This window comes from Phacochoerus africanus, chromosome 3 (genome assembly GCF_016906955.1).
Source record: "Phacochoerus africanus isolate WHEZ1 chromosome 3, ROS_Pafr_v1, whole genome shotgun sequence".
Lineage (NCBI taxonomy): Eukaryota > Metazoa > Chordata > Mammalia > Artiodactyla > Suidae > Phacochoerus > Phacochoerus africanus.
The window spans coordinates 98,776,559-98,804,261 of record NC_062546.1 but is presented as its reverse complement, the minus strand read 5'-3'; the positions used below and the strand labels follow the sequence as shown (position 1 = coordinate 98,804,261).

General features: G+C 47.3%; 1 protein-coding gene across 1 annotated transcript in view; it reads right to left on the bottom strand.

Moving 5' to 3' along the window:
• The window catches only part of MYOM2 (myomesin 2), a 75,159-nt gene that overhangs the window by 10,866 nt on the left and 36,590 nt on the right, over positions 1-27,703 (bottom strand). Inside the window, exons 15-31 of the mRNA XM_047772240.1 lie at positions 25,710-25,893; positions 24,756-24,930; positions 22,621-22,742; positions 20,617-20,804; positions 18,994-19,120; positions 17,441-17,619; positions 15,747-15,861; positions 14,397-14,553; positions 14,201-14,307; positions 11,247-11,291; positions 10,569-10,705; positions 8,080-8,224; positions 7,909-7,968; positions 6,346-6,413; positions 3,667-3,780; positions 3,390-3,477; positions 2,823-2,861 (exon numbers count right to left, since the gene is read on the bottom strand). Coding sequence (XP_047628196.1) covers positions 2,823-2,861; positions 3,390-3,477; positions 3,667-3,780; positions 6,346-6,413; positions 7,909-7,968; positions 8,080-8,224; positions 10,569-10,705; positions 11,247-11,291; positions 14,201-14,307; positions 14,397-14,553; positions 15,747-15,861; positions 17,441-17,619; positions 18,994-19,120; positions 20,617-20,804; positions 22,621-22,742; positions 24,756-24,930; positions 25,710-25,893 — 2,050 coding nt within the window. The remainder of the gene's footprint in view (positions 1-2,822; positions 2,862-3,389; positions 3,478-3,666; positions 3,781-6,345; positions 6,414-7,908; positions 7,969-8,079; positions 8,225-10,568; positions 10,706-11,246; positions 11,292-14,200; positions 14,308-14,396; positions 14,554-15,746; positions 15,862-17,440; positions 17,620-18,993; positions 19,121-20,616; positions 20,805-22,620; positions 22,743-24,755; positions 24,931-25,709; positions 25,894-27,703) is intronic.

Below are 27,703 nucleotides of genomic sequence, written 5' to 3'. Positions count from 1 at the left end.
TCGTCTCATGATAAGGAAGGATGTTCCACGTGCCTTCGGAGGATGCTGACCCCTAACCTAGGGACATGGGAAGGTTTAGGTCCTCCCAGTACTCTGCTGATAATGAACTGAGTGACCTGGGGAGGATCACTCACCATCTCGGCGACCAGAGCTCTCATCTAAAGGCTTCATGGATCTCCTCTAAGATTCTGCAAAAATACATGCCCCCCGCCACAGCGCAACCTGTTGGCAGTTGATGGAGATGTCGAAAATGTAACTGAGGAGCTGGAGCCTCCAGTTCTGCTTTCTGCATCTCCAAAGTGCACAGAGAAACGTGCAGGAAAGTCAAAGCTATGTTCGCACACACACAGAAGCACGCACACTGGAACTCTGGCCTCAATTCTCCTAACAGGTGTGTTTGCATCCACAGAACCACAGACCTTGACATCTGCATAAGCGTCTGGATGTCCCCTTGTCCAAATTCCTCACAATGAGGATGAGGATGGGGACCCTAACCTCTCTGTATTGATGATAACACATTTGCTTTACAGCCAAGCTCATCCTTTAACCTGTGGAACACTAAGACAAACCGCTTTGCTCTGTGGCCCATTAGCTGTCGGGGCAGGAAAGCCTCCTTTGCTTTGTGTCACACAGACCACTGCAGGGTCCTCTGTATGGGTTCAGGGTCCAGAGGGTGAAGCTCACTCAGGAGGCTGGGTGAGGATCCCATTTTTATCCAAAGCCTCTAATCAGCCCTGAAATCCTAACAAAATTTTGGGGGCCCAGAAGAGCCACTGGTTGCTCCCCAGGATGCAAACCCTGGGGGGCTGCTTGGTCTTAGAAGCTCCAGGGACACTATCTCCCCACCCTCACCAGCACATGAAGGGAAACTTGGTTTAAAAGCCAAGAAAACTATTAAGGAAACATTTCCATGCTCCGGAGAACATGAAATTGGTATTTTGACAACTCTCTGTTTGAAAGTGGTTCTCCTTACATGACACCAGTATTACCCCAGATGCTCTGCATGGAAGGATAGAATTTGACCCAAAATGCCTCTCCCGGGTAGAGTTAGACCTCGTTCAACAAGGCAGAGGCCACCAAGGATCTTACACATGTGGCTCAACCATGACTCCACCAGCGTCCACGTAACAGTCTGCAGAGCACAGAAGGCGGGCCCCCACCTTCTCTCCTGATATTTCAGCTCTGTCTGTGATCAGTGAGTCTATATAAAGTCTATAAAGCCACTGACTGGGGGGACAGGAGCCCACTAGAACCCAGACAGGAATCGTGGCATTTGCAAGCCTTCAGACTCCTTCTGGGGGCTCTGAGCCGCAGTGATGATGGCCACACATCAGCCACCCAGGGTGTATGGGGACCAGGCCGTCTGCTGTCACCTGGACCATAGGCCACCTCCATTCGAGAAATGCTGGAGGTACAGGAGGCAGGTGAGAGTAATGGTGAATGTGCAGGGATATGCGACTGTGTACATGTTAGCACGTCTGAGCGTGTGCAGGTGTGATGGCACCACCAGTGCCCTCAGAAGGAGGCAGACGCGGTTTCCCTGAGAATGGAGGATAGAGGTCAGAGGATGCAGGTGACTACAAACCAAGGTCACAGAAGATCGGACAGCACGCGGGGACAGGTCCCTGATGGATGTGGGAGCCACAGATGTCGCTTGGAGACAAGACAAGACCAACACCACAAGCTGCAGGGAAATGTCACTATAGGAGGACCCGGCAGCTCTGGGCTAAGGGGCCAGGCATGGGAGCTGCAGGAAAATCCTGTCTGCTACCAACACATCCACGTCTAGTTCACATAACATCAGCTCTGCTCCTGCTGCAACAGCATAGAATGCACCCCTGCAAATGCAGGACAGAGGCTGAAATGAGTGATGCATGCCCTCCGGTGCCTTGTCTCTGCCCTGACTCACTCAGGACACCACATTACAGGGCACGTGGTGTTTTAGTGCAATGTCATTCCCCGGAGCCTAAGAGGGAAGCCACCTTTCAAAAGGTTGAATTTACCTTCACAAAGTGCCCTGCACACCACGGAGCAGGATATGGCCCGCTAACAATCATCAAGGCCAAAACTCACTCAAAATGTGGTCATGCATATGACAAGCAAAAGCAAAAAGGAACAAAGTCTACCCTACGGAGTTGTTTTGAAGAAGCAATGAAAAAAGAAACGTCAGAAGTTTTCCAGAAGAATGTGGAAAACCCTCGAGAGGCCTCAGATGAGCTGGGAACTGGGAGAGTGTTAGGGTCTGGCTGGAGCCCTGACTCAGGCTGGAAGGCCCCTCCAGTTAAGCCCTTACCTGCTGCAGGCCTTGGGTAAGTGAACTGAAGAGACAAGTTAGGTGATCTCTGGAAAGCCCACAGTCACACAATTTTGTAATTCTCCACATAAAGCCTTATACAAATATAAGCTATTATTATCAAATCAATAACCAATACCTTTAGTCTCACAGTTTCCATAGAAGGGCAAATAGAGAGGAAGAATTTATTTGCAGAGCTAAGAACTGGGTTTGTACATATCAAACCAGGCACAAACTAGAGGCTTCAAAATTCACTGGTGCCATTCAGCATTTGTAATGAAGACACTGAGAGCAATTCCGCACAAAGCGATCAGCACTGACCTAAGGCAAACTGTGAGAAGCCGCTGGTGGTCAGGAAGTCCAAACCAAACTTGTTTTGCCTTTTTTTTTTAAAGGAAAACATAGGCTACGTGTAATGCTGAAAATCCCCTTTAAAAAAGCAGTTCCCCTGGCTGTGGAAAACGTCTTGCTCAGGAAATGGTGATTTTAGGACCCAAAATGACTTGAAAATTAGAAGACGTTTACTTACCACAGACTCTGCTCATTGCCAAAATCATATCCTCGTACACTGAAAGGAAGGAGGAAATGGACCATTACGATGGATAATTTCATCAGCAGTATTTTCATGTTTAATTAAATTGATACAGGAAACCAAGACGTTCATTTGAAAAATGAAACATTAAAATGGCAGTATTTATCCATAAAAGGCTGATGTGCAGTGATAAATCCTTCTAACCTATTCCCTTTTAAAACAAGGAACAAGAACATTTTGCTCAACATAAATCCAACCATACATTTAATTGAACCACTTCATCACTGTTTCAGTCATTTTAACTACATTCGTCACAGGAGAGAACTTGGGTCCTGCAGAAGGACTCAGATGGCCTTTCAGAGAAGCCTAGAATAATATCAGACCTTTTTCTAAAATACAAACAGTTTTGAATGAAGCTCAAGTACAAATCTATTTTCTTCTACTGTGCTCACATAACAGAAACAATATGTAGCTAAGGATACAGATGGCTATGCCTTTGTCACACAGCTCATCCCCCTGGCTGAGTGGATACCTTTTAGCAGAAGGGAGGAGGTTTTATCCTACCTTTGCCAGCTATCTCAAGGATAGACACATCTTGACCTCTCTCGTCTTTCAAGGTCGCCTTATATTCACCATGGTCCTTCTTTGACAGCTGCAAATAAAACACATCCCACAAGTAGGTAAAACCAGTGCCATGATAGAAAATGAACTACATGCCAATATGTTTTCTTTGCAAACCATGGTAATTCAGGATGCAAACTGGGAGATCATGCAGAATTCACAAGTCATTTGAAAGACCTTGTTTGTCATGCTTTTCTCTGCTTTCCTTACTACAGGGTACCTTTGGTATAAGCAGTTCACAGACTCCCTTCTCCAGATCAGGCAACTTTTCAGTTTCATACAGAACATCATCCTTCAGCCATTTGAAAACCGTTTCTTTCTTGGTGTTTGCTACCTACAAGACAGGAATCTTTTGTTTAGTGTGTGAATCGCTGTGGATCATAAGAAAAAAATCTATTTTGGTTTTAAATCCCAGACCTAAAAAAAAAAATCAGCACATATGGAAGCCAAGTTCCTGTTTCTCCCACTGCCATTGTGAGCATGTGCTGAAAGCCCCCGGTCAGAATAAAGAGCAAACTGACTCTCCACAGTTCCCTGCCTTCACTGACACTTGCCATCGTGTACACGGTATAATGTCCACAACTTGATACACAAATATACTGCAAAATGATGCCCATAATGAGATTAATTAACACATCCTTCCCCTCGCAGTTACCAGTGTGTGTGTGTGTGTGTGTGTGTGTGTGTGTGTGTGTGTGTGTGTGGCGGGAACGCTGAAGATCTGCCTCTTAGCAACTTTCACATATATAACACAGCGTTTATTAACCTTAGTCACCAGGCAAGACATTGGGTCCCGGAGCATATTCCTTTTATAACTGATACTTTGTACCCTCTGACCAACCTCTCCTCCACCACTCCACTCCTTGCTCCTGAACTTGGCTTTTTTCTGATTCCACATATAACTGAGATCACATAGGATTTGTCTTTCTCTGACTGGCTTATTTCACTGAGTATGACGCCCTCAAGCCCCACCCAGGTTGCTGCAAATGGCAGAATTCCATTTTTTATGGCCGAATATTATTGTATGTGTATCTCACATCTTTTCTCGTTCACTCTTCAGCAGACATGTGGGTTGATTCCGAGTCCTGGCCATTGGGAGCAACGCTGCTGTGAACACAGGAGGCAGGTATCTGCCCACAACCATGATATCATCTCCACTGGATGTTCACCCAGGCGTGGGATTGTTGGATCCCATAGTGGTTCTAGTTTTAAAATTCTGAGGAACCCCCAGGCTGTTTCCCATGAGGCTTCACCAATTTACATCCCCCCAACAATGCACAGGGGTTTTTTGTTCTCCATATTTTTGGCAACACTTGTCATTTCTTGTCTTTTTTATGATGGCCTTCACCCTTATCTTCTGTTTTTCTGCTCAGCCTCTAAATATAACTGGATGTCCCCATCCTAAAAGAAGCAGGAAAAAGCCCTGACCCCATTGTGCCAGCTATGACTCTCAGGATGTGTACAGCACAACTGTACAGGTTTAAGAGGACAAACGACGCTTGTTTCCCATTACATACTTACTCCTCCTCCCCTCCCCCAGCCCCTGGCACCCTCCGTCCTACTTTCTGTCTATTTCTGCTTTGACTGCCTTGGGGACTTCATGTAAGAAGAATCTTACAATATTTTTGCATCAGGCTTCTCTCACCTAAGGCCCATCCATGCTGTAACAAGCACGTAACAAGATTCCTTGCTTTCTAAGGCTGAAGGACATTCCGTGGACTGACTGTGTCCATTTCTTCATCCATCGATGGACACTTGGCTTCTTCCACACTTGGTTACTGGGGACATGCTGCCATCAACGTGGGTGTACACGCGCCTACTTGAACTCCTGCTTTCGACCCCGTTCTGTGCTGGACCATGTGGTGAGTCCACGTGTAACTTTCCAGGAGCAGCCGTACTATTCCCCACAGCGACCTGCCCCATAATTTACACTCTAGGACTTTGGCTTCCTGTTTCCCATGCACTGTTTCACAGCAGAGACTGTGTGAGCTGCTTCCTGACCGTCCCCACCCGTCTTGAGAATGCAGACCACCCGTGTCCTCCCCAGCCATCCCCACACTCAGCTCAGGAACCATCGCTCTGCTGAGCTGGCCGTTTACTTTCCTCTCTTATCCACCAGACCCAGCAGCTGGTAAAGATAAGCAACGTATTATTGATCTCTCCCCACAGCCTCTTCTACAGGGATGGTCATATAGGAGGTGCTCCTTAAAGTTTATCCCCCAAATTCAGGTTTTTATAGTTAGTAGTAACTAAGGCTTTCTTTATTACCGAATTGTTCAAGCAAAAACTTAAGAAGCCTCTTATTCCCAAAACACACATTTTATTTCCTAAAGAAATCATATGAGCAGCATAGAACCTTCCAGATAAATGTCATCCCAGCCTACTTTCTCATCGAAGCACTTATTAAAACCATAAATAAATGGTTTATAAACCATCTCCTCCTTGGAGTTCCCGTCATGGCGCAGTGGTTAACGAATCTGACTAGGAACCATGAGGTTACAGGTTCGATCTCTGGCCTCGTTCAGTGGGTTAAGGATCCGGCATTGCCGTGAGCTGTGATGTAGGTCACAGACTCGGCTTGGATCCCGCGTTGCTGTGGCTCTGGCGTAGGCCAGTGGCGACAGCTCCGATTTGACCCCTAGCCTGGGAACCTCCATGTGCCATGTTGGGTGCAGCCCTAGAAAAGACAAAAAGACAAAAAAACAAACAAGCAAAAACCATCTCCTCAAATCTTCATTTCCATGCCACTTGGTTGCTAAGGATCACAGACAAGACTGAGGGTCAGAGCCCCCCACCCCGTCACCACCGCAGGGTATGGCCTGACATTAGCTGCTTCCTGATCGTCCCCACCCGTCTTGAGAATGCGGTCCCTGGTTTCCGCTAAGAACCAAGTCCTCACCTTACAGACAAGTCGAACTTCACACTCTTCAGTAACATCCCAATGAAGATACTCAGAGAAATGAGGGCCTGAGGGAGGAGGAGGGAAAAAGTTCAAAAAAGGGGGGAAAAAATACGTATACATACACATACATGTATTTGGGGCAGAAGAAAGTAGTTGTTCTGTCTGAAACCAAGGTAAGTCCTTTTCTGGGCTCTGAAGCCAGTGTGCACAATACGGATACTGCATCTAGAGGAAGATGTCTGATGGCTCCTGCTCGTGCTCTTTAGAGCTCATGCTCTTTAGAAAGAAGAGTAATGAAATATTGCATTTCCCTCTCGAGGCATGTGTCTCCCAGAAGACCCAATGGCACAGTACATGCACACGTTAAAAGAAGAGAACTGGGGCAGGTAAGATGAAGAAAAGGCAGTGTGACCCAGCAATTATGTCAGCTCATCATAGCTTGTTTATATAACAGTTGAAATCAAAGAAGAATTTGTATCACTTTCAAACATATTATTACTTAAAATAAATGTAGGTCATATGCTAATAACATATTGAACACAAAAATATAAAACAGATTCAGAAAGCATTTATTGCTTTCTTCCATATAAATACATACTACAAAGTTAAAAATCATATTGTAGAAATGAATACAATAAACATTTTTGACTATTAAAAATAAAAATAGGGGGGTTCCCGCTGTGGCACAGTGGGTTAAGAGTCTGACTGCAGGGGGTTCAATCCCTGGCCCAGCACAGTGGGTTAGGAAACCAGAGCTGCTGCAGCTGTGGCATAGACTGCAGCTATAGCTCAGATTCAATCCCTGGCCAGGGAACTTCAATATGTGGCAGGTATGGCCATAAAAGAAAATATAATAAAATCAAAATAAAATAATAAAAATCAAAAAACAATAAAATAACAATAACAAAAAAATAAAACCAATGTCTTGACTTTATACTTTAAAGCCCATATTCTATTTTTTTTTTCAAAAAGCAGAGAAATCTCACATAAAAAAATGTTTTTCAAATAAACCCTTGGGTTATATTTCAGATTTGAAAACTTACCCATTTTCCTTTATATCTAGTTAATATGCATTTTTACAAAAGTATATTTAAATGTATTTTTTATAATTAAATAGTTAAAACATCTAAAAGTTGAAAAGGTCACATGATTTTGAGTAAAATAAGTTCCTGGCAGTGGGAATTACTTCTGCTGCCCTCTCTCCCTTTCTTTTAATGCCCTCAACCCACCCACTCTTGCTTTTTATTCTTTTTTGTCACAATCGCTGGACTCCATCTGACCATTTAATGGAGATACTCTTTCCTTATCAGTGCAGGAAAATATGAACACTAAACAATAGATTCCAGGGCTTTTCAAGAAGCAAGAAAAAAATACAGATGAAATAAAAGAAAAGGTCAAAGAACAGAAAAATATCCAAATCTCTACAGATAGGAAGTAGTCTGACTTTTTGATCATTTAAAATCGCAATTAGAGTCATCTGCCATTAAGTAGGATCCACTCCAAGCAAACACTCAAACCTTTGTCTTAGACTAGTGGTAGGGAAGACAGTCAACTACCTACCTTGTTTCCTGAGAAATTCCTTTCTTTGAAATTCAGCCTCTTCTAGGACAGCCTTGAATGCTAAATTCAATAAATAACAACAACAATAAAAAACAGAAATGAGACACGTTTTGCTTCTCTCCAGTCCAAAGAATTTTCTTTGACTTTTCTCTCAAGGGCGTATATGCATACCATCTCCAATAAGGACCAGAGAAGACTGATTTTTAGCTTTTCCATCGTGAATCTGCACAGTGTAGGTGCCTTCGTTTTCGACGGTGAACCGATCCATCACCATCTCAACAATGCCGGTTGACTTGTCACACTTGATTCTGTGTGTCTGGGAGCAAAGAGGGGAGGGGAGAATTCCACGGTGAAACTCCGCCTCCACTTCTCCCTCTGACGCCTAAATGGTGGTGGCATCAACTATCATATCTTAAGGGGCTGTGACTCACATACAAAAACACAAAACCAAATGCCATCCACTGAACCTCTTGGTGAACCAAAGACCTCTCTGAGGTCCCAAGGGTTAAGGCGCAATGCCTCTGCTTCTGTTCGATCAAACAGGACTTTCAGGTTTTAAGGGACTAAATCCCACTCCTACCCTAGGCCTTAACTTCCTGGAAACATTGAAAAAAAATCACCTGGACAATTGGAAAATCCAACATTGCTTCACATAAATGTGTCCTTGTATAAGATCGCTTAGTTTTTTTCTCAATGGGAAATTGGTATATAAATTGAGAAAGAGAGAGGAATGAATGAGAAAGCATGAGCTGGGATCACTTTTTGAGCGAGAGGTCATTTCAGGAGACAGTACTGATTCCAGGAGGCACAGGGGACACTGTCTCCACCCCCGAGACTCAAGTAGCTGTGGGGGAACGGCACGGGGCCAGGGCAACAGTCAGCAGTGTGAGGGCTATATGCACCACGCCTCAACATGGTCCTTGCATTTCTTTGTAGTTTTGAGTGTTTACTTTTGAGAGCATATTTCAGGTTGACCAGACAAGGTGCTGCTCTGATCTGTAGGATGCTAGTTGGCTTCAAACATGGAAAGCAGAGGACTCGGGGACCCTCGTCTGATGAGGGCTGAGAAGCGGAAAGGTACCACTCCCGACAGCGGATTCCTAATGGTACAGAGCGCTCTCCATTTACTCAGTGTCTGCACTGCGGTGTCTGGGCAGGTTTGAGAAAATAATTAGGTGCCTAGCAATTGCCATTATGCAGCAAGATGAAGTTCAATGATTTTATGGGGGCCGTAAATACAGGCTTTTATGTGACTTTCACAAAAGAGCATCAATCTCCACATGGAAAAGTCACCTGTGGATGTCTCATTAAGGAGGTAAAATAGTACAGCCGTATTCCAGAAGATGAGCCGTGCAGCAAAGACATCCGTTTTTAAAGCTAGCTCTCTACAGCAGGTAGGAGATGTTAATCAAAAGATGTTCTACAAATAAGTGTAATTACACTAAATTCCATTGCATGCCATAGCATGAGCTCTGCTCAAAGAAAACGTCTCCAATTACCTGGATCGTGCAATGGTCTCCCGCAGAAAACTCCTGTACTGTGGGCTTTTTTGCAGACAGGAAGAAACTACATGCTTTCTACCTACTAGCCAAACCCCCAGTTTGTACAGTTCTTCAGGTATGTCACTGATCCCATGGGGAAGATGGACCAGATAAGGAAGCTCACATGCTCTTTGTCCATGCATGATTTCTTCCCGAGAAGCGTTCACCTAACCACACTATCCTAAATACCCATCAGACACCAAGGCCAGATAGGGACCAGAAGCTCAGCTAGAGGAACAGTGAGTGGGCCGCCAATGGCATGAGCTACCGGTTAATATTTGTGCTGTGGACAAAGGATTGTGGCAGTTAGGACCTGGTAGGGCAGCTAAAGTGACCCCCCACACTGGTGTCAAGGAAAAGAGAACAGAGGAAGGAAAGATGGTAGACCCCGCCCGAGGGGACCACCGAACATAGAAAAAGCCTCCATCATGTAGCTTGGCTTTGAACTGGGTTCTTAGATATGCTGCAATTATTAGATGAGGGGAAACTCTGGAAACATAGTCAGTGGTCCACAGCCAAAAAAAGAAGGCTTTATAATACTTGCAAGCTTCATTCTATACAGTTAAAAGTAGAAGAAGGGCAAGTGTTAGTATCATGGTATGCCGCGTATCTTTCTTTGCCTGGACTTGCCACGCCAGGGGAGCAGCCTGAAAGCTCAGGGAAGGTGCAGAAATTAATTTCCCAGCTGATGGCTTCCATGGGGTGCTGTCCTTGGGAGGGGGAGCCTTAGGGAGGCATTGCTCACCCTCAGAGCAAAAATCCATGCCTTCCAAACCCTTATCAAAGATAAATAAACTGACCCACCGAGAACCCCCCCCATCCCATGTAACCCGAACCTTTTTACAATCCCACACCCCATGCCTCTGAAACATAGTCTGTTATTGTTTAGCTCCAACAGGCTTGGATTTAAAGGGCTCCTGATCTCTTATCTAATCCAGACCAAATCTCTGAGTGTTTCAAGAATCCACCATCTCCCATTCATCTTGTCAACCTCCCGCACCCCAATTTCTACAGCTCAAAAAGGGATAAAAACAAAAACCGAAGATTGATTTTCAGGGACTGACCTCCCAGAAATACTTGGCTGCTCCAAAGCCAGAGGCCACACACCCGTGAACTCACCTCGCTGTCAGGGACTTCTTTGTCGTTAATAACAAAGCGGTAGCTGGCGTCTGGAGATAGGTGTTCAGCCTGGAGCCAGAAGCGAACCTGGCCCTTATCAAAAATCTCATAAGCTAATTCTGACTTCAGAGGAATCGCTGTAGGAAGGAAAGGAAGCATAAGTCAGTAATTCATGAACCCTTGTGACAAAGAACAGCTACAGGAAAACAGCAATCCTCGTTGTTAAACTGTTTTGAGAATGTGAAGCCCCGCAGTACTGAATTGGATCATGAAAACCAAAACTAAGCAATGAAACTCTAGTGAGTCTGGTGTTGCACTTGAAGTCTCCTGCCCTGCGCGTCCCAGGGCCCCTGGTCTGCCTTCTTGACAGCCCAGCGGTAGCAGACGGCAGCATCCTTTCTGAATTTGGGATAAACCAATAACCGAGGAGCCCATTTCATACAATTCTCACCTGGATTGAACAGCCACACTAAAGCCCAAATTCAAAAACTCTCTATGCAATGAAAATGTCTGCAAGTTACAAGATTAGCTGACATGTGTTCTGGGTGAATTGTTGAGCAGCTGGGAGCATGACCTGAGTCCATCCTCTCCCCAGGGTGTCCCTTCTTGAGCTGCACGTGGTAGCGAACCCAGTCCTGCCAGGTTCAAGCCTGCACTCAGAGTTCCAGGCTCACTTACTGGGATTTTTTATCTCATTGCTCAGCGCCATCAAACGTTCCAGCTCTAAAATTAAGAAAAACAGAGTCACTGGTTTTGACCTGTACGTTCGAAAGTTTTAAGCAAAAGCAAGGCTAGACAAAGCAGAGATCTGACATCACCAAGATTTGATCTGAGGCTGTGAAAGAAACCTGAACTGGGGGTGAAAGGGAGGTGGGGGGTAACTTCAATTCTGAATACTCCCTCCAGTAAGTTAGTGGTCCCTGCTGCTAAGATCCTCACCATTCAGGGGAGTTCCCATCATGGCTCAGCCAAAACAAATCTGACTCGTATCCATGAGGACACAGGTTGGATCCCTGACCTCGCTCAGTGGGCTAAGGATCCAATGCCATGTGCTGTGGTGTAGGTCACAGACATAGCTCAGATCCGACATTGCTGTGGCTGTGGTGTAGGCCAGGAGCTGCAGCTCCGATTTGACCCCTAGCCTTGGAACTTCCATATGCCACTGGTGCGGGCCTGAAAAAAAAAAAAAAAAAAAAAAGACAAAAGATCCTCACCATTTAAACACCCACTTACTAGAGGGACTGGTCAGAGCTGTTTAGGGCAGGGGTACTGGCGAATGTGGGGGCTGGAGGCAGGGAAGGTACAGTCCTGGAAGAGGGAGGTCTTGCAGGGGGGAGATGCCTTGATCCACTTGCAGACCCTCTAATTCCACATGAACTCTTTCCTAAAATTGGTCTGGCTGGCTGAGAATATGGGTGGTCTCTGATTTTCCTTCTCCTTTCGAAGTGTCCTGCTTCAACATCCCTCTCACTTACCCAGAACGTCACTGTGGTGTATTATCATGAGTTTAAAATAATAAAAATAAAGCAAAAAATAAAAAACCAGATTGCATTGCTCCTGAGAATTCCAAGGGTAAGTTAAAAAAAAAAAAACTGACGGTTCTAAACCATTTTTTTCTTTCCTTTCCCTCCCCTCCTTCCTTCCTCCCTCCTTCCCTTCCTTTCTTCTTTCTTAAAATTAGAATTTGAGAATGACATCATGCTCACAAAGGTGTGAATGCACCTGTTCATTTAAACTGAACAATGAAGCTGACTTTCTGTGACCCAAATGCGTCCAGCCTAGATGAGTGAATGAGGCAAAGACTGACTCTCCCCACCAGGTCTCACGGTCAGAACCTCAACAGATCAAATGAGCTAAAGTTGCAGCCTCCAGGTTTTGCCTAAAATATACTTGAGGTCCATATGCAATATAAAATATGCTGAAAAATTCATCTCTGGAAATGATTTAAAATTAAGGCGAGGAGGGCCCATTGTGGTTCAGTGGTTAACGAATCTGACTAGGAACCATGAGGTTGCGGGTTCGATCCCTGGCCTCACTCAGTAGGTTAAGAATCCGGCGCTGCTGTGAGCTGTGGTGTAGGTCACAGATGCGGCTCGGATCTTGTGCCATGCTGTGGCTGTGGCGTAGGCCCTCGGATACAGCTCTGATTAGACCCCTAGCCTGGGAACCTCTATATGCCACGAGTGCGGCCCTAGAAAAAACAAGACAAAAAATTTAAAAAAATTAAAAAATGAAATTAAGGCAAAAGCGTCATCTGCACACTTTCATATGGAGCAGAGAACTGCATGGCTTTTCAGAATTCTTTAAGGATGCTTTGCGAGCAAAAAGCTATTTGAGGATCACTGAGTGAAGGTCCAAAAGGGCAGCTTAAAAAGATACAAGCGGATTCTGGTGTGTTCCTGCCCCATCTGTGAGCAGTGGGCTCAAAAGGGACCACAAAAAGCAGAGACGGTGCAGCCCTCCACTGTTCTGCTGGTCCTGGGAAACATACAAGGGTTCAGCCCCATTTACCTGCGGACGCAGTCTCCCAGGTGGGATGCTGGGCCCTCACCACCTGTCCTAGGCACACTCCTGTGTCCCCCTCCTCGAGATAACACCCTTAGCGGGCAGCCAACCAAGATGCCACTGATAAGGAAGGGATCCCCTTATCAAGGTTAAAGCATTTTGATGGTTTATTTGTTCGTTTATTTTGTAGGGGCTTTTTTTAGCCTCTCCCACTGCATGTGGAAATTTCCAGACCAGGTGTTAAACACGCACCACAGCAGCAACTCAAGCATCGGCAGTGACAACACGGGATCCTTAATCCACTGTGCCACCAGGGAGCTCCAGAATTTTGCCTGAGGATTCTCAGAGACTCCTAAGCCTTTAGAGACCTGACAACATGCAGACCTGAGGATCCTGTCCAGCGCTGCCCACCACTGACTAATGACACACCTGTACAGCTGACTCTGAGCTGCAGGTAGGGTGGGGAAGGGCTGGATACAAATAAACACAAACCCAGGTAGGGGAAGAAACCCCCTCTCGAGGCCAGTTCACTACCTGATGGACTCAGATCTGGGGACCCTCCTAAGAGAAACCACTACTCTTCCCTGGGGAGCATGAGCTGACATTTTTCCCCTCTCCCTGCCATATCCTAAGAGACCAAGAGATTTTAACTATGGTAATTAAATATTATTTCACGCACCTAAAAATATATATATCCACGCATGTGCATGTGGGTTTTTTTTAATCTTCCCATTACTCGGCTATTCAATGTTGGGACCAAATGGAGGCCTCCCATCTGTGTGTCTCTCATTAATTTCAAGGACTTATTTGGTAATATGCTACTTGCCAGACTACAGACATATAACTAAAACCCATCTCTGAAAGTATAAAAGGAAGGCTAGATAAGCAATGTAGAGCAATAAATAAAACCCTCCGGGACCAGCGATTCATTTAGTAGATACAGTGCACACTGTAGAGTCTGTTTAATTTCCAAAGTAATCGGGGGCTGTTAATAAAGATTTCCCAACCCCAGCCTCCCACAAACACACTCCCTTTTCCTAAGCAAATGTCTTTTTCTGTTAGTGTCAATCCTTGAAGGTGCTTTATGTAAAACCCCAAAAGGCCAGCTTCTGTCCTACAGGTGTTACCTTCCTCATCCAAGACAAAGCTGGAGGACACGCCATCTGTGTCACTGACGGACACAGAGTAAGTCCCTAAGTCCACTTTATCCGGATGCTTAAAGTACAGCTTTGAGCTGAAAGGGAAGAAAAACGAGGGACGTTAATCACTGTGTTTGCAGGCAATCTGAAGGGTCACAGCTGCCAGCTCCAGGGTGGAACTTACTGGTCCCCCACAGTCTCGACCTTGAACCTCTCATCATCTGCAATGTCTTCGTAGGATTTGCACCAGGTGAAGTGAGAGGCATCCGTCATCTCCTGGCAGTCAAAGCTCAAGTAGATGTTGCCCTCCTCGTCTACCCCCGCACTGATCTCCTTCGTGCCTGTGGAACGAGAACACCGGGAGCCTTCAGGAGCTGGCTGGGTCCTGCTGAGTCTTTTTTTGGAGTGTGGGGGGGGTGGCCTGGGTGGAGGGCTTGTTTTACATCGAGTCATCACTTTCCGCCTACCGTCCACCTACACTGGGGAGCGGACAGAGGGCAGAGAGGTTCAGGGCTTCATTTAAGTCATCACATTTCTGTGCACTTCCTTTCCTGCACCCAGTACACTGGAGAAAACCCTTCGGGCTGCGGTCCAGCCATAAGGATCTTTCTTCTCTGGGATTTGACCCTCCCTGATCCTGAGGTCCCAGCAGGTGTGGTTACAGCACCTGTTTCACCCACCCCAGGCTCCACTTCCTCCACTTTTTCCTCTTAGGGGGGACTGTTTGCTTGTTGCTTTTTGACAAAATGGGCCCTGGCCCACACAGGCCATTTGGGATCCATCCCTCAGGATTCAGGGACAGGAAGAAACACGCCAGCCTGAGCCAGGGCCCCAGAGTATCCACCCCAAGACAGTTTCAGGTTCTATCACCTGAGAGTCAGGGACCCTCCTCTGCCCGCACCCTCTGAGCTCACCTCCCACCCTTAGCAGCACCTCCCTGCCAAGGTCTCTCACTGGCCTCTTACTACCTGCAACCAGGAAAACTGCTATTGGCTTCATAATTTCTGGTCAAAACTCTACAACAACATAAAAGCCATGCAACATAGACTCCCCTGCACACGGTCCTACTGCTGCCAATAAAGACCCCGCCAGCCACACAGTGTGGCCCCACCAGCCCAGGAGGTCAGGGCAGGCAGTGTGTCTTTGAAGACTTGTTCTACTACGTTCATCAATCCAACTCCTTTAGGAAATGTGACAGGGCACCAGAGATTTTCTGTGATGCAGGACTTCTGGCGATGTTGAAAGACATGTTTACAGAGCTTTAGTAAATTATCTCTCTAGTGCTTTCAAAACTTTCCATTTCAAAAGTCACTTCATTATATGTAGTTTGAGGCCAAACATTTATATTCAGTTGAATATAAAATGAATATCTACCTATCGTTCAAAAAGCAAACAAAACTAAAGTCAACAATATTAAAAAAAAAAGTTTTTCAAAATGTGACAGAGCCACTGTCCATTGGTCCCCCCATCCATGCCCATGTGCACGGCTCTCGTGAGGTTTTGCCAGTTGAGCACCCGAACAGGCAGGTCTCACCTGGCCTGGCCTCCACCAGCACTGGCTCCGATGTGTCCGAGGGCTTCCCCACCCCGTTTGCGTTTACTGCCCTGACGCGGAAGACATAGGTTTTTCCTTGGTGCAGGTCACAGACCTTGAGAGACAGAGGAAACGTCACACGTGAACAGATAAATGAAAATGACGACACTATTCATCACATTTTATTAAAATTGTACTCTCTTTTTACAAATAGCTTATTCTTCCAGCTGGAACAGCCACACAGAAGAAGCCAGAAGAACAGGAGGGAAAGGGAGCCACAGGCATCACTGCCTTACTTTGCAAGAATAAACAGCTTTGCTACTGTTTTGATATAGTCTCTCCTTTGTACTTTGCAGATTTTAAAGCAGAATTAAAATCCTATGATCTAGTTTGCAACCTAGTGTTAATATTTAAAATAATGCTATAGGACTAAATATCATTTTACGTGTGATTTTTTACATAAAATGTCCCATCATTGAGGCATATCAAAGTCAAGCCCATATTGGGAGTTCCTTTGTGGTGCAGTGGGTTAAGGATCCTGTGTTGTCACTGCAGTGACTCAGGTCGATGCTGTGACATGGGTTCAATCCCTGGGTCAGGAACTTCCACATTCTGCAGGCGTGGCCAAAACCAAAATAAAACCTGTATTTCCTATGTGCAAATGATGTATATTTAATCTGCATGGATAACAAAAATAAAATAGGTATTAGCTAATTTCTAACTAACTCATTTAGCTGGATTCTGTTCATTCAGGAGACACTGATCTTGCTCCATGATGTCCCATTGCTTTCAGAGGCTATGGCTCACATAGATGTCTCTCAGCACACAGCTGAGTGGATACTCAGAAATGGCCTTTCCTTAAGGATGCCAGTCACCTCTCTGTCTGAACCACACTGCAGAGCCTACAATCTAGAGATGAAAGCCTCTGACGAGAGGGGAGGGCCTCTGGGTCTAAGGACTACTGTCCCCACTAACCTGACCCAGTTGACTGTGAACTGCAGGTACTAAAGACAGAAATACCTGGAGAAAGAGAAACTTCCTCATTATAATTCTGTCAAATGTATTCATACTGTGTATGCAGGTGTGTGTTTATCAGACATCCACCAGTGATCACGTGAATGAAGTAAACTAAATAAGGGCTTGGTGTGAAAAGACATGATACAGTCGTGACTGTGGAAGGTGCATCAGCACAGCTGTGACCGTGAGGTCTCAGCACTATCAGGGGTTGTAAGATAGCAGGAGGGGGAGGAAATAGGCCTTCCAGATGGCCCACACACACAGTCGCCCCCCATGTCCTCCGAGGGCCAGGTGCCCTTGAACCACCTACAATGACCCAGGTGCACAGCTCCCAGGGGGAGCTTCTAGCTAGACCCCCACAGGGACGAGCTACTTCCCCCGGAAGGCAAACCTAAGAAGGAACACTCACCTTTTATTTTATTTTTTTCCCCTTTTTAGGGCCGCATACGCGGCATATGGAGGTTCCCAGGCCAGGGGTTGAATCAGAGATACGGCTGCCGGCCTTCTCCACAGCCACAGCCAGGCCAGATCCGAGCTGTGTCTGTGACCTACAACACAGCTCACGCAACACCAGATCCTTAACCCCCTGAGCAAGGCCAGGAATTGAACCTACAACCTCATGGTTCCTAGGTGGATTCGTTTCTGCTGTGCTACGAGGGAAACTCCAGAACACTCACCTTTAAGTAACGATTTGCAGTGGCAACTTCATTGACGGTGTTCCACTCTCCGGAATCCTCCTCCTTAAAATCCACAAAGTAGCCAGAGACAGGGCTGCTACCGGAATACACGGGAGCTTTCCAGAGCATGACCAGGGACGTGTCCCGGACCTCACAGAACGTCAGGTCATAGGCAGGACCTGAGCAATGGAGTCAAGTCTGTGTAGGCACCCATGCAGGCAGCCCCTAGGCCGCCCCAGACATACCGCCTGCTAGTAGAGCCTGCACACCTGCTCATTGACAGGTGGTCATGGACACCCCTCCCTCCAGGGACTCATGGGGAGCAGTGCTGAGCATGGTCCTGGGAGCTGGGGAAAACCTGCCTCATCAACCAGGCATGTAGGTGCCTGCAACACACCTGGAATAATTCATGAGTCCCCGTGCTCACCCGAACCCAGCAGGTACCTCCTGTAGAGAGAAAGTAGTACAAGAAAGAACCCCAGGGTACCTACCCAGCCACTGGTGGGAACCTGGGCATCACAGGACTGTCACTCAGAGCATCTGACCACCTGTAACTGGCTTACCTGCTCCGCCTCCATAGTACCCCAGCCCCGCTCTCCACAGACACCTGAGCAACCCTAGGGATGAGGGCTGACTATCCCCAGGTCCAGAGGGGCCTTGAGCAGTAGGAGGGGAGCAGCAGCCCCCCAACACTAACTAGTCTGCAGCCTTGGAGGCTGCTAAGCCCCCAAAAGGCACTGGGAACTTCTACAGCTTTTCCTTCCATTGACTTGTCTAAGGTGCAAACTAATTTCCTTAAAACAAACACTCCCACAAAAAGGAAAGAAGAAAAGCACTATAATCTGGCCACAAAATTGAAAAAAAAAAATCATCTGAATTTTGAGCTTTTCAGCTCCAACTGAAGGTCTGCTATCTCGTCTTGCTTTGCTTTGTTCCAAGTGTGAGCATAATATTCATTGCATTCCACATTGTTGAAGCGGATACAGAGAAGCAATGCCCAGTTCTTGCAAATTGTGAAACGGAGCCCTGAGTTGATGCAAACTCTGACAATGATGCATTGCAGAACCAGCAGCCCCATGGTCCGCGAGGAGACCTGAGCTAATACACAGCTCATAGCATCCTGCTGTCCCTGTGGAGCTGGTCCATGCCCCTCTCCTGGGATCGGCCTCCCTCTGCGCCTCAGAGAAAAGATCTTCTGGAGGAAGTTGCCCTGGACCAGCCTCCAGCCACAGCGTCCTGGATGTGGGGGAGCCGTGCAGACCCTGTATCCCAGGGGGTGTCTCCCTACAACTGTCTCAGACTTCAGCTCCAATCACTCCACACTTGTCACCATCTTATCTATGCATCCACAGCCCAGATCACACAGAGGGTCAGGCTAACGCCGTGCCCAGTGCCTGGTACCTGGTAGTGATGCCAGAGTCTGTACAAAGTGGCTGAAGGTCTGCTGGTGCTGAGGCCAATGGGGGTGGGGCTGGCACACGGAAAGCCACATCTCCCCCAGCCCTGTGAGTACAGCGCTTCACACAGCGTGTGTCCACAAGAGACCATCTTACCTGGCTCAGGCGCTGTCCAGGCCTCACACTTGAAGAGCTCACTGGGATCCGAGGGCAGCCCAATCCCCACCAGGTTGGCGGCAGCAATTTTGAATTCATACGTCGAGCCTTCTGTCAAGCCCTCCACCTATTGAGTATCTTACGTTAACAGGTGAAACAACAGCTGCACTACAGCCCATGGGGGAAGGGGGGGTTGATGGCTGATTTACAGATGGAATACAAGCAGGGGGGGCCCTTGCCAGTGAGTCAACCACGTGTTTCTGGAAGGTTATTCATATGCCTGCTGCCATCATCATGTTCAACCTGACACGGTTTGCCTCATCTTCTCCGTAGACCCTCCTCAGGGGAATGAAAGGAGGACCTTTTGGCGGGTGGGAAACCCAGGCTGAGAGAGACGAGAACCAGGAGGACCCAGGGGGATTGCAGTCGGGGGGCGGGGGGGGGCCTGCCCTCAATCCCAGGCTCCCCCCCTCCCCTCAACATCACATGTGGGGTGTCAAGAACCAGGGACAAGAAGCATCCTCGCTGAGGGGTGTGGCCTGTCCCCTCCCCACACACTGTCTGGACATCCCTAAGGGACCATTCTGCCTGGTCTGTGCCACAAAAGATGAAGGGAAGGCCTTGGACCAGAACCACTAGCCCTGCCTCACACTCCGGCCACTGGCGCGAATGCAGATCTGCAGGATATTGCGTCTCCCAAAGCAAGTGTGTTTGCAGTCAAACTGCTACACGTCCTGCATGCAGGTCTGCGCTCCTTGTGGAGGAGCTAACACTGCACAAGCAGCATTTCCTTGTGACTTTGGGACCTGACAAAAAACAGTACAGTGTCTGAGGATAAGCGCGGACAAACCAGCAAGCCTGAACTTCTGCAATAGGTGTCATAATAGACACGCGTGAAACCCACGGTAAAGACATATCCTATACATTCAGATATTAACACAAAACCTTCCACAGACAGAGCTAGACCTTCTAAGAGCCTCCTCCCCCAAAACCCTCATTTTGTAGCAAGAGTGACTTCTGCACAATAGGTAGCCATGCCACCCTGGGAACGGCAGTCACTCCCTTCATGCACACAGGGACCCTGTTAAACAAACTCTCTGTCACTGGTCTTTCTCAGAGAAACCCTGTTCGGGGGGCTTTTGAGGAGCGGCTCAGGGAGGTGGAGCCATTGCCTGTGGCTGCTGAGGGTTTGCACAGGGACTTGATTCCAGGCCTTTATTACTCTAAGTCCACATGCCTACTCCTGCCACCTGGGCATACCATGCACTTGGGGAAGTGACTGCCTGGGAGGCTCGAACACAGGGCCTTCTCGGGAAATGGGGACAAGGGAGCAGAAGCATCATTCTTCTCTGTTCCATTCTTCTCGCCTCAGGAGGAGACCTGCCGCCAGCCACCGGGGCCGAGCACTCACTGCAGCACCTGGCCACCAGCCCACCTGCCCGCTTCTCAGAAAGAAAACGCTTCCTATGAGCCCACATGCTCATGATGCCATGAACTTTTAATCTATTTTTGTTTGTGTATCAAATTATCTAATGTCGCTGAACTCTGAAACACTGGATGGAGGACTGAGCCCCAAATGAGAAAAATCACCCTGATAAAGTAAACAAACCCGCAGACACCCACCGTGAGGATCCTCTCTTTGAGAGGTGAAGAGTTGACCTCGTGCCAGTTTTTGTGGTGGCCCTCCCGCTTGTCCACGTAGTACCCAATGATGGGTGAGCCCCCACTGAACTTGGGCACCTTCCAGCCGAGGGTCATGGAGTGGCCGTCACAGTTCAGAAGCGTGATTCCGTAAGGGTGGGATGGCACGGCTGCAGGAAACAGTGGGAAGGCACCCGGATCTTAGCACAATAATCCTCAGCATTTGAAAGGGACAGGGAGCAGGCACCCCTGTCCTGGTCCCCCCATCCACCTTCTTCCCTTGCTTTTGTCTCTTGTTTTAAAGAGAGCAAGTTTTATTTGTTTGTTTTTTTAGGTCTGCACCCATGGCATATGGAAGTTCCCAGGCTAGGGGTCTAATCAGAACTGTAGCGGCCGGCCTGCCTCACAGCCACAGCAACGCCAGATCCGAGCCTCATCCACGACCTACACCACAGCTCACGGCAACGCTGGATCTTTAACCACTAAGTGAGGCCAGGGATTGAACCTGGATCCTCATGGTTCCTAGTCGGAATCGTTTCCTCTGTACCACAACGGGAACTCCGAGAGTAAGTTTTTAAGTTTCTTTCATATGTGTTTGCTGCAATTTCCTAATAATCTTCCAATACATATATACATATATATTCCAATATTTCAATCATCCAAGGGCAGTGAATTATTTAAATCTGGCCTAGACATTGGAATAGACACCCCCCCCCCAGAAGGAAACTTTGAGAGAGAAGCTTTCTCACCATGCCTGTGAAGACCGGCAACCTCACCGCTCATGACCAGCAATGACCAATACATTTAGGCCAGTGAATCTCAATCTCCTACATAGTTACAGATGAACTCAGATGAGTAGGAACTCAGATGAATATGAATACAGGCTTCCCTTTTAAATGCCGGATTCGGAAGTGGATTATTTTTTCCAAACAGATGGAAGAGGATGTGTCTCTGCTGCACCTCCCCCCCGCCCCCAGTCCAGTTCTAAGCAACCTGTATCCCATTGTCCTCGGTTACCTGAGACACAGGTAACTGGGAACAAGCTACTGTCATTTCAGAATTAAAACATAACTGATTGGTAGGAATGGCTTGAAGAGGCCAATGCTAATGTTTGAAAGTCCCTCCTGGGAAAAATGGATAGATTAGAATAATGACTTTAAGAGAATAATTGCTGTTTTGCTATATTGCCCAAGTATTATTAGGTTTGACATTTCTTGGAAATTCCAGTAACATTATTTTATTTATGGCTAGAAATCATAATTTTTGAAGATGCTTTTGGATTTAGTTGCAGACAAAAATCATTAAAGAGCAACACATTTCTCCCAGAAGTGAAAAGATAATACTATGATTCAAACTGTGTATATGAGATGTTCATATTTGAAGATATTCCTGAATCCATTTAAGTCGTGGGGTGCATTTTATACTAAATAACCAGAGCATCATCATAAAACACAGAGCTGTACAGATCAAGTTTTTCTTGGGACCATCACACAAGTTAGGATCCAAACTGTTCAGTGTAATCAAAACAATAATTTTTAAAGATCACTAGTTATGAACAAAGCCACAAAGTTACACAAACGTTTGAAATTCTCTGGAATGATGTATTAAAGCTCCTTGAACTAAAAACAGAAAGGCCACTGACGTGCTAGTTTCACATCTGTTTTAAAAAGAGTTGGTCATACCCCACAGCATACATTTTAATGTGGGTATGTGCACATGGAAACAAAAGTGACCTCCAATAGCATTTTCTATTTTTAATTTGCATTTTATTAGCACATTATCAATTCTCCCGTCACCCTGGCATGTCCGAGACAAGTAGCCAATTGATGAGAAGTTTCCACAGAATTATGTGTTCTCTGTTCATCAATTTACATCCCCTTTCCCCTCCGGTTATATTCTAAATGAATCACAAATGTTTTCTCATGCAGAAATTAAAATGCAGCAGAGAACCAAACACTGGCTCAGAGCCGCCCGTGAATCACTTACTGAGGGCAGCCTGGACTTTGATGACATCAGACTCCTGTGAGTTCTCGCTCGTCCCCACTGCATTCACAGCTTTAACTCGGAAGATGTATTGCTCGCCAGTCGTTAGGCCGTGCACCACGAACCTGAGGAAGACACGAATCGAGGGTGTGACTACAGGGGTCAACGTTTTTCCTCTCACGACAGACAGACATCATTATGAACGTGCCGTAAAATCTTCACCAGAGCTAAAGGGAAGTTTACTTCTTTGAGTGCCTCGTGTGTGCACAACATACATCCATTTTTCACTTGCAAGTTTAGTTCATTAATTGGAATCAACAGGCTGGGTCCAAAAGTAAGGCAGGAACACCCAAAGACACAGGGGCTGACAGCAGGTGGGCCCCGAGGGGTGGACCACTAGTTGCTGGATGCGGTCTGGGGGCAGGAAGCACAGTCCTGAGTGGGTCATGCAGTGTCAAAGCCCCTCACTCTGTGGCTCCCCCTTCATTTCTGAATCTCCTGGGCTTTGTCTGGATAAGGGTTCTAATATAAGGTAGGCTGCCGCTCCTTACCTAAAAGAACACACGGATGTAGAACTGAGTGAGAAGGAGTTAAACCACAAGGCCTAAGGATTTAGACCAAGGCCGGGTTAGGCTTGGAGACGGCTTGGACACTTGACAGATTTTATGTCCTCAGCCAGGTTACCTAACCTTGGAAAGACTTTGTTTTCCCATCTGTACTAAGGGATAATGGTCCCTACTGCTCAGCACAGCCGCCTTGCTGGTGCTAAGTGCTCAGTAACCGTGAGCAATGGTTACTCATCTCAGAGTATACAAACATTTCTCAGCCATTTGTGAAAATCCTGTGCTAGTGATATTTTAAGTTTTCTGTCCTGAGAGCTCTCCCTGCATTTACTGGCAGGACTGTGAAAACATCTAACCTCGTTCTCAGTTATGTCTCTTTTTTCCTGGCTACAGCTTTTTCCAATTTTTGTTGTTGTTGTTGTTGTTGTTGCTATTTCTTGGGCCGCTCCCGCGGCATATGGAGGTTCCCAGGCTAGGGGTTGAATCGGAGCTGTAGCCACCGGCCTACGCCAGAGCCACAGCAACGCGGGATCCGAGCCGCGTCTGCAACCTACATCACAGCTCACGGCAACGCCGGATCATTAACCCACTGAGCAAGGGCAGGGATCGAACCCGCAACCTCATGGTTCCTAGTCGGATTCGTTAACCACTGCGCCACAACGGGAACTCCCAATTTATTTTTTTTTTAAAGAGTGAAGAGGGCACAGTGTCTGAGCCATAACAGACAACCAGTCACAGTGGGGATCAGACGGCTACCTCCACTGTCCTGAGTGCACATCCTGGAGAAAAGCCTGAGGCCCCAGGCCATCCCCACAGGCTCAGCAAGAGGCAGGAGCAAGTCAGCGCCAGAGGAGACGCTGGGACCACTGCAGATGGGGCCATGTCGCCCCTGCAAGTGGGCAGGGCTGCCCTCCACCAGCTTTGTGCAACTGGTGTCTGGAGAAGAGGCCTGTCAGCTGTGTAAACAAAGCAATATTTTTTCTTTTTATTTTAGGGCCACACCCACAGCATATGGAAGTTCCCGGGCTAGGGGTGGAATTAGAGCTGCAGCTGATGGCCTATGCCACAGCCACAGCAACGCAGGAACCTATGCTGCATCTTGTGGCAACCCCAGATCCTTAACCCACTGAGTGAGGCAGGGGATTGAACCCACACCCTCAAGGACACTATGACGGGTTTTTAACTCACTGAGTCACAGCAGGAACTCCGACAAAGCAGTTTTTAAAGTTCAAAAAATCAATACAGAAAAACAAGACACCTTTCCCATCCCAGTGGCTGCTTTAACTCTCCTATTCAGGAAAAGTCTTAAAGGCTAATCACGTCAGAGGGGACACGCTCTGGGGCTCTTCCTCCATCAGCAGACAACTCGCTTCAGCCAGGTGGTAGAACTAGCTCACCAGCTGTAAAGCACGTAGCCCTCGTGTGCAGGTGAGAACACAGACTCATGGTGTAGACCACACAGGTGTCCCTCCCTGGCACCTGCTCCTGTGGGCCCCATGGGTTGTGGTTCTTGTACTTCACTAGGGAGCAGGGGCATTGGCCGAGGGGTGAGGGGAGGGGCCCGGGCAGTAGCACCTGTTGTAGCCAATGGGCTTGTGGTTACAAGGCTCCCAGACATTGGAGCCAGCCACGCAGCAGTCCACGTAGTAGCCGAGCAGGTCCTCCCCATGCTTCGGCTGGTCCCACTGCACCACCACCGAGGTCCTGGTGTTCCGGGATGCAAGCACGCGGCCGGGGGCCGAGGGGACCACTTGGCAGAGAGATACGGACACAGGGTCAGTCACATCGGAGTTTGGGTGACACCCCCCTCAGGCCCTTTGTCCACAGGGCTTGGTTTTAGAGGAGAGGTGGGCAAGGAGGGCGGCACAGGGAAACAAGGGACCCAAGTGGTGCTCAGCGGACCCCTACCCCTGTCCCCAGGTCCCTGCCTGGCTCCCAAAAGGAATTCCCATCAGAGTTATGCCCCTCTCTCCCCCAGAAGTAACCCTTCTGCAAAGCTCCTCAGTAACACATGGGCTTTGCTAACCAGGAAGAAGACATGTAGGATGTAAAATTACCCATTTTGAGAAAATAACACCATTTCTATCAGATTAGAGGGACTCTGGGGAGCTCAAAATCCGGCCATGATTGGACCATGGATTTCTCCCCTCCTGCAGTTCAGAATTTCTATAAGCCTTACCTGACATCTCCAGGGAGGGAACTTCAGCCAAGAAGTCCTAGTGCGTTTAGGGCTAGGTTTGGGGGATGGGGGTTGTTTCTCATTTTTTGTTTTTTGTTTTTTTAAGTGGCCATTGCCCAAAAATATTTCTAACCCGTTTACACGGGTCATAAAAAGATGGAAGTTGGGAGAGATGATGACCACATCAAGGCAGAGAGATCTGCATCGCTTGCCAAACGGAGGATCAAGGTGATGTGAATTATAACTCATGGCGACTTTTAAGGTCTTTATCAACACAAGATAATGGCTGTCCCACAGCTTGTCCTACAGGGGCCTGTCCTACAGTCTGGCCACTGGCTGTGACAACTCACCGATGGTATCTTGGGCCTGGATGGGGGACGTGATTTCCGACGGGTCGCTCAGGCCGTGCTTATTTGCTGACAAAACTCGGAACACGTATGATTTCCCCTCTGCCAGATCGAAGACGGCGTATCTTGGGGACCTGACGGCCGTCTGGGCGTTCTCCCGCTGCCAGGTCCCACTGCCGACCACAGACTGCAAAGACAGGGGACCGTGTCAAGGCCTGAGCTCCCCAATGTGCATCGAGGGACTGCTCCGGTCCAGTTCCCAAATTACCCTGTAGGGACCACACATCCAGGGCCATCCATACCTCAGTTCTGAATTTTAGGGAAAGGGAGCCGATTTAGAGAGTAGGTAAGAAATTATTTCCAAAGTTGGGAACGTTACCAGTGACAATTTTTAACATAAAAGCCAATAAACTATGGAAAACTTCAGGGAATCAGTGCATAGGTTGTGGCTTTAGTAAAGATGAAGTGAAATCTAAACAATGAGGTGATTAAGCAGGAGAGGCAGAGAATTCCATCACAACTGCTCCATTTCAGTTTAAAACATTCACATTTCGTAGCTATTATGGTAGTAACACAGCAACCTAACTAACCAGCAGTTGGGCAGATATGTTATGATCCAATATGATACATTAATACTACATGTGTCCATTTAAGTTACTATATAAAGATGTTTATTCAGACAAGAACTGGATCATTCTGTTAAATATAATGCAGGGAGTTCCCACCGTGGCTCACTGGTTAACGAATCCGACTAGGAACCATGAGGTTGCCAGTTTGATCCCTGGCCTTGCTCGGTGGGTTAAGGATCTGGCATTGCTGTGAGCTGTGGTGTAGGTGGCAGACGCGGCTCGGATCCCGCGTTGCTGTGGCTCTGGTGTAGGCAGGAAATCACGTCCCCCATCCAGGCCCGATTGGACCCCCAGCCTAGGGACCTCCATATGCTGTGGGAGCAGCCCTAGAAAAGGCAAAAAGACAAAAAAAAATGTATATAATGCAGGATGCAGATTGTATCTATGATATATCTAGACTTAAATACCTATACAGAAAAAAACATATGCACCACATGTTAATAATGACGGCTTTGCATTATCAAATTATTGATTTTCATTTTATTCTACATACCACCTATGCATTTTCCAAATTTTCTATACTGCGTGTTTAATTTTTATCATTGATAATTACTTTTAAAACCATGATTACATGTCTAATTTAATTTTTTTCCATGATAGATAAACCCTCTTTTGAAAAGAATCCTGAGGCAGTAAAAGTGGGGTGTGCACTGATCCTGCTAAATGCCACCAAAAAGGACAATGAAAGCATATTGAACACCCCAGGCTCCTAGACATTAGAGTCACACTTAGAAAAGTTTTCCGTTTTCAGCAAAAGTGACATTGCATTCTTGGGCTGACACAAGCGTCCATGGTGCCTGTTTTCTGGCTGGGAAGCCCTGGGAACACTTAGCTGGGCTGATCAGAGGAGAGGACCCCATTGTTGGAGTGGGAACAGGGAGTGAGTGGGGAAAACGCTGCCAGGGTCCTATGGCCAAGCTTCTAGAAGAGCCTGGGAGGCAAAGCTGAGTCAGGAAAGGAGGAGCAGAAGCTGGAGGAGACTGTGGGTCCAGGGCCCTTGGTGGGGCTGCCCGGGCATCAGAAGGACTGCAGGTGCCACTGCCTCCATTACAGCCAGACCCAGGTACCCCTCAGCTGCCAGATGCCGTGCCCAAGAACTGCAGGTACCACTACCTCCACCACAGCCAGACCCAGGCCACCTCTTGGCCACCAGATGCTGAGCTCATGGCCATGAGGCATCCCAGCGTCCACACAAAGAGCCTTGGGTTGTGGCTACGGGTGGGATTTCCAGGCAGAGCTCTAAGGCCCCAGTAGTTGAATTTCTTTTTTCTTTTTTTGTCTTTTTAGGGCCCTCACCCACAGCATATGGAGGTTCCCAGACTAGGGATCAAATTAGAGCTGTAGCTGCCAGCCTGCGCCACAGCCACA